The sequence below is a fragment of the Cladophialophora psammophila genome (assembly GCF_000585535.1).
Source record: "Cladophialophora psammophila CBS 110553 chromosome Unknown aczJe-supercont1.34, whole genome shotgun sequence".
NCBI lineage: Eukaryota > Fungi > Ascomycota > Eurotiomycetes > Chaetothyriales > Herpotrichiellaceae > Cladophialophora > Cladophialophora psammophila.
Window position 1 is genome coordinate 222436 of NW_006912955.1, and position 14916 is coordinate 237351.

The 14916-nt window shown below is 53.3% G+C and overlaps 4 protein-coding genes across 4 annotated transcripts; 3 read left to right on the plus strand and 1 right to left on the minus strand.

Moving 5' to 3' along the window:
• Window positions 1–4333: 4333 nt before the first annotated feature.
• A1O5_12500 (uncharacterized protein) lies at window positions 4334–5387 on the plus strand (the record flags this gene model as incomplete). The annotated part of the gene is made up of 3 exons (XM_007753069.1): window positions 4334–4616; window positions 4673–4750; window positions 4810–5387. 3 exons carry the CDS (start codon window positions 4334–4336, stop codon window positions 5385–5387), a joined length of 939 nt encoding a protein of 312 aa, XP_007751259.1.
• Window positions 5388–6320: 933 nt separating this feature from the next.
• Window positions 6321–7617, plus strand: A1O5_12501 (uncharacterized protein; the record flags this gene model as incomplete). The annotated part of the gene is made up of 2 exons (XM_007753070.1): window positions 6321–6377; window positions 6538–7617. 2 exons carry the CDS (start codon window positions 6321–6323, stop codon window positions 7615–7617), a joined length of 1137 nt encoding a protein of 378 aa, XP_007751260.1.
• A 1690-nt stretch (window positions 7618–9307) lies between these two features.
• A1O5_12502 (uncharacterized protein) lies at window positions 9308–11965 on the plus strand (the record flags this gene model as incomplete). The annotated part of the gene is made up of 1 exon (XM_007753071.1): window positions 9308–11965. One exon carries the CDS (start codon window positions 9308–9310, stop codon window positions 11963–11965), a length of 2658 nt encoding a protein of 885 aa, XP_007751261.1.
• Window positions 11966–12501: 536 nt separating this feature from the next.
• Window positions 12502–14752, minus strand: A1O5_12503 (uncharacterized protein; the record flags this gene model as incomplete). Its single annotated transcript, XM_007753072.1, has 8 exons — window positions 12502–12813; window positions 12887–13277; window positions 13350–13455; window positions 13506–13995; window positions 14050–14228; window positions 14288–14392; window positions 14446–14485; window positions 14537–14752. 8 exons carry the CDS (start codon window positions 14750–14752, stop codon window positions 12502–12504), a joined length of 1839 nt encoding a protein of 612 aa, XP_007751262.1.
• Between the last annotated feature and the right edge of the window lie 164 nt (window positions 14753–14916).

Here is a 14916-nt window from a genome sequence, read left to right on the forward strand (position 1 = left end):
TGCAGGCGAGGCCGAGAATCAAGGTTTCCCCATTTCTCTCTTCTCGCATCCAGCATCCAGCATCCAGCATCCAGCATCCAGCATCCAGCAGCCCCGCCCGGCTTCCACTTTTCCACTTTTCCACTTTTTCCTCTTGGGATTCTTTTTTGCCTCTTTGCCAGCAATCCACAAGTCACTTAATCGGTACTCGCCCAATGCGGCTGCATGGCTGCTGCATTGCGTCCCGGTTATGGATGGGGGCCTGTTCTCCTGCACCTGCACCAGCACCAGCACCGGCACCTGAACACGAACCTGATCCTGCTCCTTAGAACCTGACCTGCAACTTGCATCTGCGCTACTGCACGTTCGACCCTCTGGTCCCTGCGGAACATCGACTCTACAAAGACAATGTGTGCCTGGGCCCTGCAGGCCACTGGCCATTCGTCATCATCAAAAGTCTCGCGCATGTTCCAGCTCAGCCCCTTCTTCCGAGCTGGACAGAAAGGACACAAGGACGGAATTGATTTAGCTGCATATGCAAGATCAGACGCTCCTCTCGCCCTCCCTCACCACCCCAATCCTCGCCATGCCACTGGTGGCCTGCTCGAGCACGCCCATCTTGCTTGAAATCAAACATGCTCACTTAAGCGCACCACCATATGATTGCCAATATCAACTTTGATCAAGGCTTCGTCAAACACGTAGTCATAGACGTGTGCGGAAATTGATCCTGGCCTCGCCCTACGCCCCCCCCCTTCCGCCCCGACATCTTCCAACTTCCGCCCATATCCAGCCTCCTGGTCCTGGCCCCGTCATGGCGTCTGGATCAGCAAGCCGCACACGGTCAATATCTCCATTCCCCCAAATTCACTGGCAAGCAACCCTCGCAAGCCTGGCCGTTGACACGGCTGCCTCCGAGACGAGGTGGTGCTTCGATATGATTTCCACTTCTAGAAGACTGCTTGATTGTTCCAAGGCCGCCCAAGATGCCTTCAGATTGCCCGTCGTGCCCGGCTCAAGGCCCTGGTGTTTGGATTCCTTCGTAAATGCATGGCACTTTTTTGGCGTGAGGCACGGTGATGATCAGCTACGGCCGCCCAAGTAGCCTTCAATCTCATCACTTGGTCAATCATGGTTCGGGTAGGACATGGAACCGGGCTCCTGGATCCCTGGATGCACTTCTTCACGTAGCGGGTGCGTGGTCTCGTCGGAGGCTGGGGTAAGAGTGAGCTCTACTGTACTCGCCGTTGGCGCACTCGTAGACACATGCACAAACTCCAAAAGCTTTACGTATTCCACGGCCGGGTCAACTGTCTCAAGAGATCAGGAGCCCTTAGTCGCCCGACAATGCGATTTGCAGACCCGAGTTGGTGGTACGAGGCCCTTTGTTTCAGCACACACAAGCCAGCCTTTGAACTCTCCAGAGTTCTCGGTCTCGGGTCTCCAAGAGAATCCAAAACCCCACAAGCTTTGTCCACCGCACAAGTTCAAAAATTCATGCCTGGCTGGCTTCGGGCGGTTTGATGACTGGTGGACGGTCAAGAATGCTCAACCAGTCGTTGACATGAGATGACTGGTTGTGGTCAATCCGCCCGAGTTAGCTGGTGGACGACAGCTGAGGTGATCCCTCGTCGGAAGGCACTTCTGCAAAAGCATTGGCTGCTAGTCACTAACGTTGGTGTGGTACTTTATCTCACCATCCCTGCTACGTCCTCCTATTGGCTGCACACGTTTCTTGACCTGACCATCTAGCATCATGTGACGAGCTTTGGTGCTGTGCCCACCTAACAAGTACTTGCACAATGGACGGACTGGCTGGAGGGTGCAGGAGACGCAAAGTACAAGTTTGTTGCAGCAGCCGCCGACATTGTTTCTAGATCGACAAGCTGCGTGTTTCAGCCCAGGGATCCCAAACAGTGACGACAAGTGCTGGTGCTGGAAAAAGAGGGAAAAGTTCATCGAGAGGTAAGATGGTGACGAGATCGATGGCCGGGGAAAGCGAGGTTGGAAACAAGGCGGTCCCTGTCCTGTGTTAGGCGTGGCCGTCGTGGCCTGTGGCGGTGCACGTGCATGAGCGATGGAAACAAGGACCGGCGTGGCCACTTCGCCGCATCGCCTCATCGCCTCATCGCCTTATCGCCTTATCGATTACTGGGTACTTGGCATGGCCCTGCATAACCATATCGCTCAGTCCGATCACGTGGATAGACCGAGCCTTCCTCGGGCCACTTGCTTTTCCGAGGCTCAAAAGTACCTGCTACTCCTGCCGTACTGGGTACTTTTTGCAACGCTTAGGGTGAGGCTTTGCACCGTCGATCATCAGACACGGCTTCACCTCTGACATCTTGCTAGGAAAATAAAACACAACCAAAAATTCGTCATGAAAGGATGACGATACACAGCACCCACCCACGCAGGATGCGGGACCGCTGAAACATCTATTTGGGGATCAGGTCATTGTTTCTATGCATGCCTGTTGTGCACATCTCCGAGCGCCTAACCATCCCAAAATGGTCATGTCCACCAGACCTTTGGCTGCATTGCGCAACCGCAACTGACGACCGACAGAGGCACTGATTGTCCGACTAATGGTTCCTCAATTGCATCTAGATTACTGTTATGAATGTGTGCCTCGTCTTGACACTGAGGTGACTACTATTGGTCTAGGGCCATGCCAGGTCTCTTTCGAGTTATCAAATTCAAACTTTGAAGTCAAGTGAGGTGTCACGTCTTTGCGCGGATTTGGTTGCCGCTGAGTCTCATGCTTGGCACTACGGTTACTATGTTTCATCTGACTGCCTGGGTTCCAGTGAGCTGCTGGTTGCAATCTCAGCTGAGCCCACCCGCATTCAGCTACCAGTGTGACAGAGTTTTCAATGACACCAAAAGAGTGCGAACGGAAACGGCACTTTCCAGCACTCAGGACGTGCGTAAACAATGTTGCGAGAAACGTCAACTGTCTTAGTCATTGACACCGAAAATTGACAGATGAGTGACTGAGTGTGCTATTGATTGCCGCCAGTGGACAAGGTATCCGGTCGGCGCGATGAGAAAAGCTCCTTCGCGTCCGCCTTTCTAGTGGTACAAGGCGGTCAGCGAGGAATGTGCACGAAGGCCACCACGTGCGACGTGGACCTCTAGGGACCTTTTGTGCCACTTTCCAACTGTACGCCTCAAAATGGGGTGATGCGAAATGTGTTTTTGGATGGTGCTGGTCCCATTAACAATGCAACAACTGACCAAGGATCTGTTCGATGTCACCTTCTCACTGTTAGACATCTTCGCCGAGAATGTTGTCTGAGCAACACAGCATGCAGAGTTGGGGTAACGGGGCGTGTCACTACCTTCAGTAGAAGTGGTTGACGAGATACAAAGAGTAAAGAAGGCAAGTGGCTGCCTCTTTGGGGAATCACCATCGTTCGGTGAACTCGAGCGTGTTATGAAGCCTCTCACCAAGTGTGTGCTGTTTAACGGGCATTTGACTGTATATATCCGCGGCGGAAGGCTACTGCTTTGAGCAATTACTGATCGTGCGATAGGAGACAAGCCCAAGGCCCTCGTTTGTCCAAAAAGATATTATCAGTCATGGCACAGTCTCCTCATGGTGTACCTGTCGAAGCTCCATCAATAAGAGAATATCGACACAAGCTGTCCGCAGATGAAACCTGGACTACGAGCCACAAGTAGGCGTGCTGAACCACCCTGATTCATCAGGCGAGACAAGGCTGAGGCTTTCTTTTGTAAAGGACTCCTTTTTCTCCCCTTCTCCATGACAGCCTTGCAGGCTGGAAGCAAACTCTTGGTCCGGGCAAAAGGGAAGAAGGGGAAAAGGGGGCGAAAGGCTCCAAGGCTGTGCCAAGCAGCAGCTGGTCGCAGGGTATTTTTAGATCCGCAGGGCCGAATGGCCTGGCCTTTTGTCGATCCTTTTCGAGGAATTATCCTCCGGCACGTGCAGCTTCCCGCCCAATCAGCTCTGGGCGTCGGAGCTCGTCTGACCGGCCGCCGACAGGTGCTGAGTCGTAGCTTTTCCCTTTTCACCCAAAAAATATCGAACAACCTGTTCAGGATTCTACCGTTCTCCCTCCCACCGAGTTTTGTCATATTCGAGGTTTCCTCTGGGCCGTTGTCTTTGTCTTCCTTTGCGGATCTCTCTCTTCATTGTAGCGTTGGGGGTTTCGGGTACTTCTTTCACTGATTTGAGGGCATTTTTCAACTTAGGGGTACCTACCGTCATCCCCCTGAAGGGCTACTTTACAGCCTTTCTTTTCGATCAGGGACAGCATCTTTTAATTTCTCGCTCGACAGTATCGGACATTGTCTCTAGCTCTCCAGCATTCTAGTCAACCGGATCAATATGTCAGCATATGTCCGTCCTTCACTCAGGGCTGCCGGTGTTGCAGCGATCGGCGCCACAGCTGGCTACACTGCCTGTCATTATTGGAGCACGACCTTCTTCCATTTTAACACAGTTCATGCCGAATCACCGCCTTCGGATGCCAAGGCTGCTTTGAAGAAGATGGATTGGAAGGGCTTCACGGAGCTCAAGCTCGAAAAGGCTGAAATGGTCAATCACAATGTCAAGAGACTGACATTTGCTTTACCTGACGATTCATCCATCACCGGCATCCCCCCAGTCAGTAAGTATGAGCCATCAATCGACTGTGGGAAGCCAGATCTCCTGACTCTTGTACAGCCTCTCTCTTGACCAGACATACACCTGAGGGTGCCTGGGTTCCAGTCTTCAGACCATACACGCCCGTCAGCGCCAACGGTGAGTTTTCATCTCTTTCGCTGCAATGGACCCTTGGGGCTGATTTATCACGTGCAAAGACCAACCCGGATATGTGACGTTCATGGTCAAGAAGTATCCCAACGGCAAGGGATCCGGCAAGATGCACTCTCTGAAACCGGGGGATTCGATGTTGTTCAAGCCACTACACGAGTTTGACTACAAGCCGAATCAATACTCGGCCATGACCTTCATCGCCGGTGGATCCGGCATCACCCCAATCTACCAGCTGACGCGGGCGATCCTCGACAATCCCGCGGACGAGACCAAGATTGCGCTTGTCTACGCGAACAACACCGAGGAAGATATCCTGCTGAAATCCGAATTCGACCAACTGGCGCAGCAGTTCCCCGACCGCTTCACCAGGACCTACACCGTCAGCAAGACCACGCCGGAGAACGACGGCCTCTACCACAAGGGGTACGTGAACAAGGCCATGTTGAGCCAGGCGATGCCCCACAAGATGAACGAGCGGAACGTCAAGGTCCTCGTCAGCGGGCCGCCCGCCATGATTGAAGCGGTGGCCGGCGCCAAGGGCGGCTTTGGCTGGACGCAGGGCCGCCTGGGCGGAATCCTCGGAGAACTGGGATACACCAAGGAAGAAGTGCACAAGTTTTAACTGGAGATTCGGCATGGTCGGGGTCACGGCATAGCATGGTGCTGTGGCCGAGGGATTGGGGGTTATTATCTTTTCCAAGTCTATATTATTACTAGAATTAGGGCAAGACTTTTGGTGTCCGTGCACGGGGGTTTTGAGGGCTAGGGGGGCGCTAGACATAGATTACTCCGCGGGTAGACGGATACATAGATAGAGACCGGAAGCAAAGGAGTAGAGTGAGCGGACCGCCAAACTAACAGGGCAGTCGTGATACTGCAAATGATAATGGTTCTTGGTCCGTGTGTGTGTAGTCGTCAATGGAATGTCTCGGAGCAACTCGTATGGACGGCGTGCTCGGTGGGTAATACGCTTCGTCCGTCCGGCCCGGTGGTTTGCTGACTTGCTGGCTCCTCGGTTTTGGCTCAATGCTTGGTTGCATCATCCACATGCACATCCACACAGACCCAGCTCTTACCGAACCAAACAAACTCCCTGTTGCAACAAGATTCTCACAAGCTTATCCGACGTCCCATGTCCGCTCCCCTCCCCTCCATCACTATCTGTCTCGCATGGCCTAGCTACCTAGATACGCAATTCTGCGTATTCCGGTTGACCTCTCCTTCAACTTCTCTCACGCGCAGACAGACACGGTGCCGGCGGCCGGCGGCCGGAAATGGAAGGAACCCACTAACAACGAAACTCTCTCGCTCGCTCACGGACGTGGATCTGGCTTTGTTTCGCTCTCGCTCTTCGGCCACTGCTCATGTGAAAACAAGGTGACGTCCCGTGCGCTTCCTTCACCATGCAGGCCTTTGGTGAGTTGTTTCGTTTTTTCCCCTCCCTTTTTGGCTGATCGATGGGTTGGGTGATGACGATGACGACGATTGTCATCGTGGTGGTCGCCGTGGAAAACCATCTTGATTGTCACCTTCCTCTATGTTGGCTGTGAGGAACATGCTGCGGAAGCAAGCGCTGATCAATCTCGCATTCTCAGTCCCCAAGAATCGAAAGGTATGCAATGTAATGGATATGCCATGCGCCGCCCCCGCCGCGAGGTGGCAAGTTCCTCTTCCTTGACCAGCCCTCCCACCTCCCATCGCTGATTTTCTCTTCTTCTTACAAACAATGGATATAATGCTGATCGAGAGGCGGCAATCGTTCGTTATTCTAGCCCAAATTCGACCTCACCCTCCGCATCATCGACCTGACCAATATTCCCTTGATCTACGGCACCGCATGCGTGCGGTGGCACCTCTCGTCGTCTAACGCGGCCGAGCATCGCGGGCGCACCGACAAGGCGCCCATCGAAGAACACAAAGCAACATGGGATTACTGCAAGGAGATCCCCGTGCGCCTGACCATCGACAAGACGGGCATGCTCCAAGAGTGTGACATCCACTTTGAGGTACTGCAGGAGTTCCAGGAGGGCGGAAGAGGCGGGCGCGTTCACCTGGGCAATGTCAAACTCAACCTGGCCGAGTACACTCGCCTCACGGACCTGTCGCCATCGGACCGCGATCCGCAGGATGAGGCCGATGACGGGAGCATTACTAGGAGATATCTACTGCAGGACAGCAAGGTCAACAGCACGCTAAAGATTGGGATCAAAATGAGGCAGACCGAGGGCGACTCGAATTTCATCGCGCCTCCACTGAGGTCGGCCATGGTCGTCGGAGGCATCGCTGGAGTCTTAACTACCGAGGCTGGAGAAGGAGACGATATCCCAAGCATCACCAGCAAAACGCGAGAATTATCAGAAGCCCAGGACATTTACCGCAGAACACTGGCGGCGACGTGGGCTTGTCAAGCCGGAGAACTCCCCCCGGATAAATTGATCGAGAACCTCTTTGCCGGAGGAGACGGAAAACGGCCGCAGTCGTCGAGCAGCAAGGCCAACCAACAGCAGCAACAGCAGCAGCAACAACAGCACACCCGGCTCGGCTCGCGCGAAGAGAACGGCAGCAGTTCAAGCGACGAGCCAAGACGACCCGTCACTCCGCGTCAACTATTGACGCCCCAGATGGCCGCAGGCGGGCAGGGCCACGGCCACGGGCACCGACGCGGATCAAGTCGAGACTCTCCCACCTTGCAAACAGCCGCGACGAGCTCCGTGAGTGGCCGATCGAGCATCGAGCAGCAGGTCCACGCCAGTCAGCAGGACCATCGACGGCGTGATCGACCCGACTACAACGAGGTTACCGAATTTGACCTAAGGGACGATTTGCGGAGTTGGCAAGTCCGAGTAAGATGATACATCATCACTAGGCAGGACCGCTTCCTGAAATATGCTCTTTCCCTCTCGATGTTTGATCTGTGTTTGAGGCGAGGCGTGGGGGTCCTGGCCTCTTGTATCTCCATCTAACCTGCTGGCGTGGCTGTTATCCTCTGCCCCAAGATGAGTATAGACCCGTGGCTGGCAATAGCGAGAAGCGTGCCTCCTCCTGCTGAAAGGTCGACTGAACGCAACCCCCCCACAATGCGGACACCGGTACCTAGGCTGTTCGTCCGAGTTCACTGAAGTAACGCGAGAGCTGACGGTATCCTTGCTCGCGAAATCCTTCCGCATATTGCACTCACAGGACGATTCTTCTGAGATGGGGAGTCTGTTGTCCTCATGGTATTAGAGAACATGGGGTCTCACGATGCGGGTTGGGATACAGGACGAGCAAGAGGCTCAGCCTTGGGATGTTGGCCTGGGCGGCTGGCCATGCCCATTTCGACTGGCGCGCCGGACGAAATGCCAATGCAAACATTTGGAACCTTTTTTTTTTTTTCGCTCGAATGGTGCGTTTGACCAGTCCTTGCATTCCTGCCCCAAGTAGTACCGCATCTGAGTCGTGACACCTACAAACTTCGATAGGGGTTGCTTGGTCTTGCACTTTCGACCTCTGAGTTGTTCGCGATGGCGCGTGCTATCGTCGAATGTGAGCATACGGGAAGGGTAATAGTAGTCTGGTGAGCATTGCCTATGGACCAGGTGTCGGCGGGCAGCCTTCAAGTCACGGAATTCCCCTTTGTCGAGACACGACGCGTTGTCAGCCGGCTTTCACTGGTAGAATGGGCGGGCGAAAGAGAGTGATGACGGGCGCGGGTGGGTCGTCAGTCATTTCCGCCGCTGTCATGAGTGTTCTCATTGTGCGCTCGTTAGATTGGGTTTTTATCAGCAGCACGACTTCGGTTGCTGGATGTGTGTGGCAACGATGGATTACGAGAGTCGATGGTTTCAGCACCCCAGCCTTACGAATAGTCGAAAGAGCTACCACTAATGCTGGAACCTTTGCCCCATCTCTAACAGAGGTTGCCGAGGGTCTGACTCCATTCTCCCAGTCCTAAATTTTGCTCCCGTGGCAGCTGCTGAAGAGAATGTTTGATGAAGGAAACATGAGGCAGTGTTAGATGCGGTCTAACACTGGGCGGGAGGTGCTCCAAGCATTTGAGATGATTGGCTTTGCGAACCTGGAGGGGGGTGCGTGACTTAGCTGGACGATGGGCGAGTGGGTATATGCATGATTTGAGCTTCGCTTCTTCACGGAGGAATATACCGAGTATATGATCTCTCTATTTCTTTCTCTCGTTCTTCCGTTTCTACAAGTACTTCTAATTTCGATTGAACGATGCTTCAGGCATTCATCTCAACCTGAATGACCAGACCTGTTTTGGCTTAGTGCTTCTTTCTTTTTTTTGCAACGGTGACGTCAATACTTCTGATTACTGCCGCAGCTCAGCGTTGTAACTGGTCGAACATCCCTTGACTCTGATTAGTCATTGTGAGATCTAGCCGAGTCGCACGTGAGACTGGAGCAGTCTCGCAGTTTATTTCCCGGCGACACTTTTTTCCAGTTGCGGGAGAATATGTTGCGTCTCAATCTACTGCCAAATAATTTTCAGTTTCCCTCCTTCGATTAATCGGCCATAGCTGTGTCATTTAATGCACGACATATATGTTAGCTCGTGCGGCCAAACCGGTCCATGTCTGCCTGCGATGCCAGAGAAATCTTGCCAGGGCCAACTTCAATTCACCAGGAGCCGCAGAGTCCGTCAACCGTTGTGTACCGCGACGATGGCAGAGTGCAGCGACACACCCGCTGATACACGAGGCAGTCGCCGACGACGACAAAGACAATAAAAATTTCTCTGAAAGCAATTTACAACCCGATCCGACAAGCCCACCTCGGCCCAGTGTCCGACGCCTGAACTTTCGCAAATGGACGCCCAAACCAACCGCCCAACTCGGTGTCAACTCCCTTGGGAAACCCGCAGAGGTTTTGCTCCTCCCTACGAGAGATCGGCGAATACCACAAGTTCCGAAGGACGAAGGAACGGAAAAGATGCTAGGAAGTACATTACAGGAGTCCATCGACTCGGAGAACGTCCCGCTCAGCGGGCAGAAGCTGGCAGAGAACATTGAGCAGGTTCGTTCCTTGGTTGGCAAGATGCGCGGACAGCTGGAAAAGCACGAATGGACAGCCCTGAAAAGGCATCTGGCCAACGGGTTTCAAAAAGCGCAATTGAAAAAGTACATCCGTCTGCGCAAAGGCAACTTCTCTTCGTCAGAGGATCTCGATAAGTGCAACAAAAGGGAAATCATCAAGTACTTGGTCGAAGAAGTCTGGGGCTTTACTACTCCAGTACAAGATGAGTCTGCCGCTCCTCCGGGCAAACAGTCGAAGATGGTCCTCTCTTTGCGGGAACCCGTCAAGCTCGACCACCTGTTGATGCATCCTAGTGAGCCTTTGAAAAGAATCGCCGAGGAGCTAGATGTTCAATTCGATGTTTATCCGTCTCAATGCAGGATTAGAGCGATGGGATCCAAAGCCAATGCTCAGCAAGCACTACAAAGGATTTCTCGATACACAAAAAATCTGGGACAAATTGTCATACAACTGAAGGGATCTCGGTATGCCATGTACCAAGACCCCGCTTCGAAGGACTATCTCAACGCGTACCTGAAATCGATCCAACGAAAATACCAAGGCTTGAATATTGGGATGGACGAGCAATGCATCAGAATTGTCCACCTTGGCAACCCCCGTGGTGCTGATCAGGCTCGCCGCGAGATCTTGCTTTCTGTTCCAACAGAGAATCTTTCAGAGAAGTCAGCCATCTGGCCACCGATGGGCATATCAGCAACTGCGCTTCAGCCTTTCCCAACTCCGTCCGAATTTCCTGCGATATTACATCATTCCCAGTGGGCGAGGCTGGTATCTAGTTCCCCGAGTTCGAAGACTTCCAAAGCTATTACTCGCAAGACTGCTGCACTCGCACCACTTCTGCAAGGTTTGCGAGAGACATTTGACCCAAGCACTAGGATTCACAATACAGGCAACCGACAAGAACTCTACTATGATATGGCCGCTAGGTTTGGTCAGGCTTTGATACAAAAGCTTCCACGAGCAGTTGAAGGTGGTGTCGATAAAGACACCACTGGCTCAGCGGAGGGGCAGGGTGGGTCGACAATCGCTATCCTAGCACGAGGTTGTAAACCTGAAAAGTCTGAGATTCGCGAGCACAATCCATCAACAAAGAACCAACGAGCGGAGGATGGCTTTTCCCAGGTTCAGAGAAATGCATCGAATGTCGTGAACCATGAGCCTCATTCTGACACTACATCGAAAGCCCAAGATGCAGATGGTGAAGATGAAAGAGAAGCACTATTAGAGCGGCCAGCCCCAACACAAAAGACTGAAATGAAACGCTTCGTGGGAGGAGGTCCATTCCTGGCACAGCACCTTGCGCTCATGGCATCCTGGACCCAAGCGCCATTGGAAGCCTCGAAGGATGTAGACAAAAATGCCCGCGCGATACTGCGCCTGGAGCTCTTACCGATTTCAACCTCGAAAGGCTTGCCGACTTTTGAAATATATGTTACCGCAGGCGAATCCGTCGGTGGACAGCGACCTCGACTCAAAATCATTCGGGTAGCGGCCATTCACCATGAAACTCATTTTACGGTGCTGTGTCCACAGAACGACATCGACGTGCAATTCACTCAGCAGCTCAAGCAAGATCTCGTATACCCTGGATCTGCCGAGACCGACGTTGCGCGACTCTTGATCAATGCCTTGCGTGGCTACATCGGCAATGCACAAGCCCGCGGTTCGTCAGATTGGGTGTTTCTACCATTTCTCACCCTGCAGGTCCATCACAGTTTGTTGGACGCGCACAAACGCATCCAGCATGCTGTCACCCAAAGTGAAGGTACAGGAACTCGAGGCGCGGCGGAGACAGAAAGCAAGAAGAGCACCCCCGGGATGGTCGAAAAGAAGCACGAATATATTCTCCGATCAGTGGATGTTGTTGACGTTGATTCGCGGCTGTTCTCAGTCCACTCGGCTTCCAAGCTCCCGAAGAACAAGTCTAGCCTCAATTCAACGTCCAAGCACAGCCCTCAGCCAACAGCAAACTTTTGCTTAGATCACGTCACGTATACGGGCGCAGTTGCCACGAGACAAGAGCTTCGCCTCGCAGAGCGACCTTTGCTGTACGCTCCCAACTTGGCGCAGCCGGACTTTCCTACATTCGTGAAGGCAGCGTTGGAAGTGGCGAAGCGACTGGGTGAGAATCGTGTGGAGCCAGCTCTTGGCCAGACTTTTCTCTGACTGTGGTCGAAGAAACGGATGTCGACGACGAAAAAGGTGGCAGTTAGGAACTAGAACCCAGTTGCATGAGATTGAATTTGCCAGTCTTCGAGGATATAATGGAGGTTCCGTAATTGACGCATGGTGTATTTGCATTCACGATACCCACGGACACTGGAGTCATGTCTTGTCCCGTATCTCAGTCCACACTATCTCCAGGGCTTCGGGCTTGTAGTCATATTTTTTACATCTGTACACTAAAAATACCACGGCTCTTCATATTTTGTAGCGAGACAGGAGAACTTGGAACATGATGGAGGGAGGCCTGGGACGGTCTTTTTTGTGCCACTACTGAGTATGTGCGGTACATCGTCCCTAACTACCTAGTCAACTCCCAATGCAAAGCAAAGGACAAACAAGCGTAGCTGCTCACGCGAAGCATTCCAAATCGAATACCACGTCTCGGGTTCCATGCATGGGCCACTGCTTCCCTCATCAGTTTCAACGATTCAACAAAAGAACTCGGCGTCGCAATTCCCCCCTCCCCCTCCTGCCCTCTAATGAGTCTTCAGATACTCCGTGACGGCGGGGGCGATTGAAGGCCTGCGGGACCCGTTGGGTGTGGCGATGATCGAGCCTCTGCGTTGGGCCAGGGCATCTTCGGCGCGGCCGTGGTTCGCCAGCACGTTGGTCACGGAGGGCACGTAGGACGGACGGCGCAGGGGCGGACCCTGGCCGCCGTCCACCGAGTACCGCGCGGCGAGTTGGTTCTGCTCGTGCTCGTCGAACTCGTCGATCTGGGTCGTCTTGAATTTCCGGGCGGGGATGTTTCTGGCGAAGAGGATGTCGAGTTCGTGGAACGAGCGGTCCTGGCGAAATCGGTCAAGTTAGTTCCATTGACATCGAGTCCCATCGAGGGTGGGGGAGGAAAGGGAAACGGACCTTTGTCTCTGGGAGCCTGAAGAATGCCCAGATGAACACGAGCCAAGCACAGCCACCCCATACGAAGCCAGTGTAGCCCTGCAAGTTCCAGGCCTTGGGGTTCATGAAAAAGTTCTCGAGGGTGCCACCGATGACGCCGGTGATGTTGGACACGTTCCGCGCGAGGCAGACGGTCTTCTGTCTCAGCCTGGTCGACCCGATCTCGGCCGGCAAAGCCCATCCCAGCTGGCCGGCGCTGAGCTGGAAGGTGACGGTCCAAACCAAGGTCAGCACGGCTTGCGTCCAAGCAACAGAGGGACGATTGGTCCAGGGGTTGAGAATGCCGATGAGGCACAACTCGATGGCCATGGCGCACATTCCCCAGACATAGACGGTTCGGCGGCCGAAGTATCTAAAGGAGTCGTATGTGTAAGGATGGCGGAACAGAGAGCTGGAGGGAAATGAAACCAAGGAATTGACTTACGGCATGAGCAAGAACCAATTGGCGAAGCAAGCCAACAGAGCAAGGCCATTAGCACCAACGCCCAAAGAATAAGCTGCCTTCATGTCCAAGCCCACTTGTTGAAAGACTGGTCGGATGTTAGTGCCAAACACTCGTCCGGAGCCAAGGGGAACTCACAATATGTCGACGCATAAGCAAAGCAGAGACCACACACAAGCTGGCCACCAAAGACGACGCAGGCAATCTCTGTTCGACGTCTCTCAAACCCTCGGAAACAATCGAAATACGAGGTACCCACGGCGAGTTGCTCCTCCAAGTTGTTCGTGTAGACAATGGTTGCCAGAGTTCTCTTGGGATCCAAATCGGGACCAGCGGCCTGCAGTCTGCGGATAGACCTCTCTGCCTCTTCGAGCCTGTTGTGGCGAACAAGATGATAGGGCGACTCTGGAGCGAACCAGATCAAAGGGATGAGGAACGCGGGCCAGATCCATTGAATCGCAAAGGGGATCCTGTATCCCCACTGGTCGTTTCTGCTGACAAGCCCACGCAGGATGCCCCCGGAGATGAACTGGCCGATGATAAAACACATGTTCACGTACGAGGTGAAGAAGACGCGGAGCTGGAGCGGGAGAACCTCCGACGCGTACGCGGGTGCTGTGGTGGCAAACTCAAGTGCGGATTAGTGCTTGAATGACCCACGAACAGTGTAGCCATGACTTACGATTCCCCATTCGAACCCGAGTAAAATCTCTCCCACAAGGAGGACTTCCTTGCTGGGCGCGAAGAAAACGATGAAAAGGAAGCAGGTCATGACACAAAGGGTGCACAGCAGGACATTGCGAGGACCAAACGCTGTGACCAGCCACCCGTTTATGATTGTACCCAAGATTGAACCACAGCCTGCGACAGTTGTTAATGATGAGGCTGTTGTGCACATTATCTGAGTTGTGAAAGCCTACCACTGCCTTGCCCAAGACCAGACTGCCAACCGGCAGTGAGCGAATAACCAGTAGGCGTCTGTTTCGTGACGCCGACCCAGTCACCGTACTTTTTCTGGAATGATGCTATAGGGATGATCAGGTGAGAACATAGAAACAGGACTTCGGATTCCACTCACGGTATGCATAAAAGTTGCCCAAAAGATTTGTATCATATCCCTATTTCGGTCAGACTCACCAGAGAAGGCAGGATTGCCGGCGGCGACCTACCTCCATGATGACACAGGTTGAAATGACCAAGCTCCAAATGATGGCTTTCTTGTAGACCTTGATAGCCTGGCGGATTGTCATGTCCTTCTCGTCTTTGGCCACATCCTGAGCCGCAGCACTCAGCTTCTTGGATCCCCACTGTTCCTCTCTCCATGTGCGGTCGAAGTTGCCATTGGGCTCGTCGAAGTGGATGACATCCTGGCCTTTTTCTGACATTTTGAACACAAGGCGTCTTCAGTGTAGGATTGTGCTTGATTTTTGACTTGGTGTGTTGCGACGATCAAGAGCACCGGGCGCAGTGGAGAGCTGGTACTTATACTTGTTTGCACTCATTCGCAACAACCCTTCCTCACCACATATCTGAAAGAAGTCCATTTCCG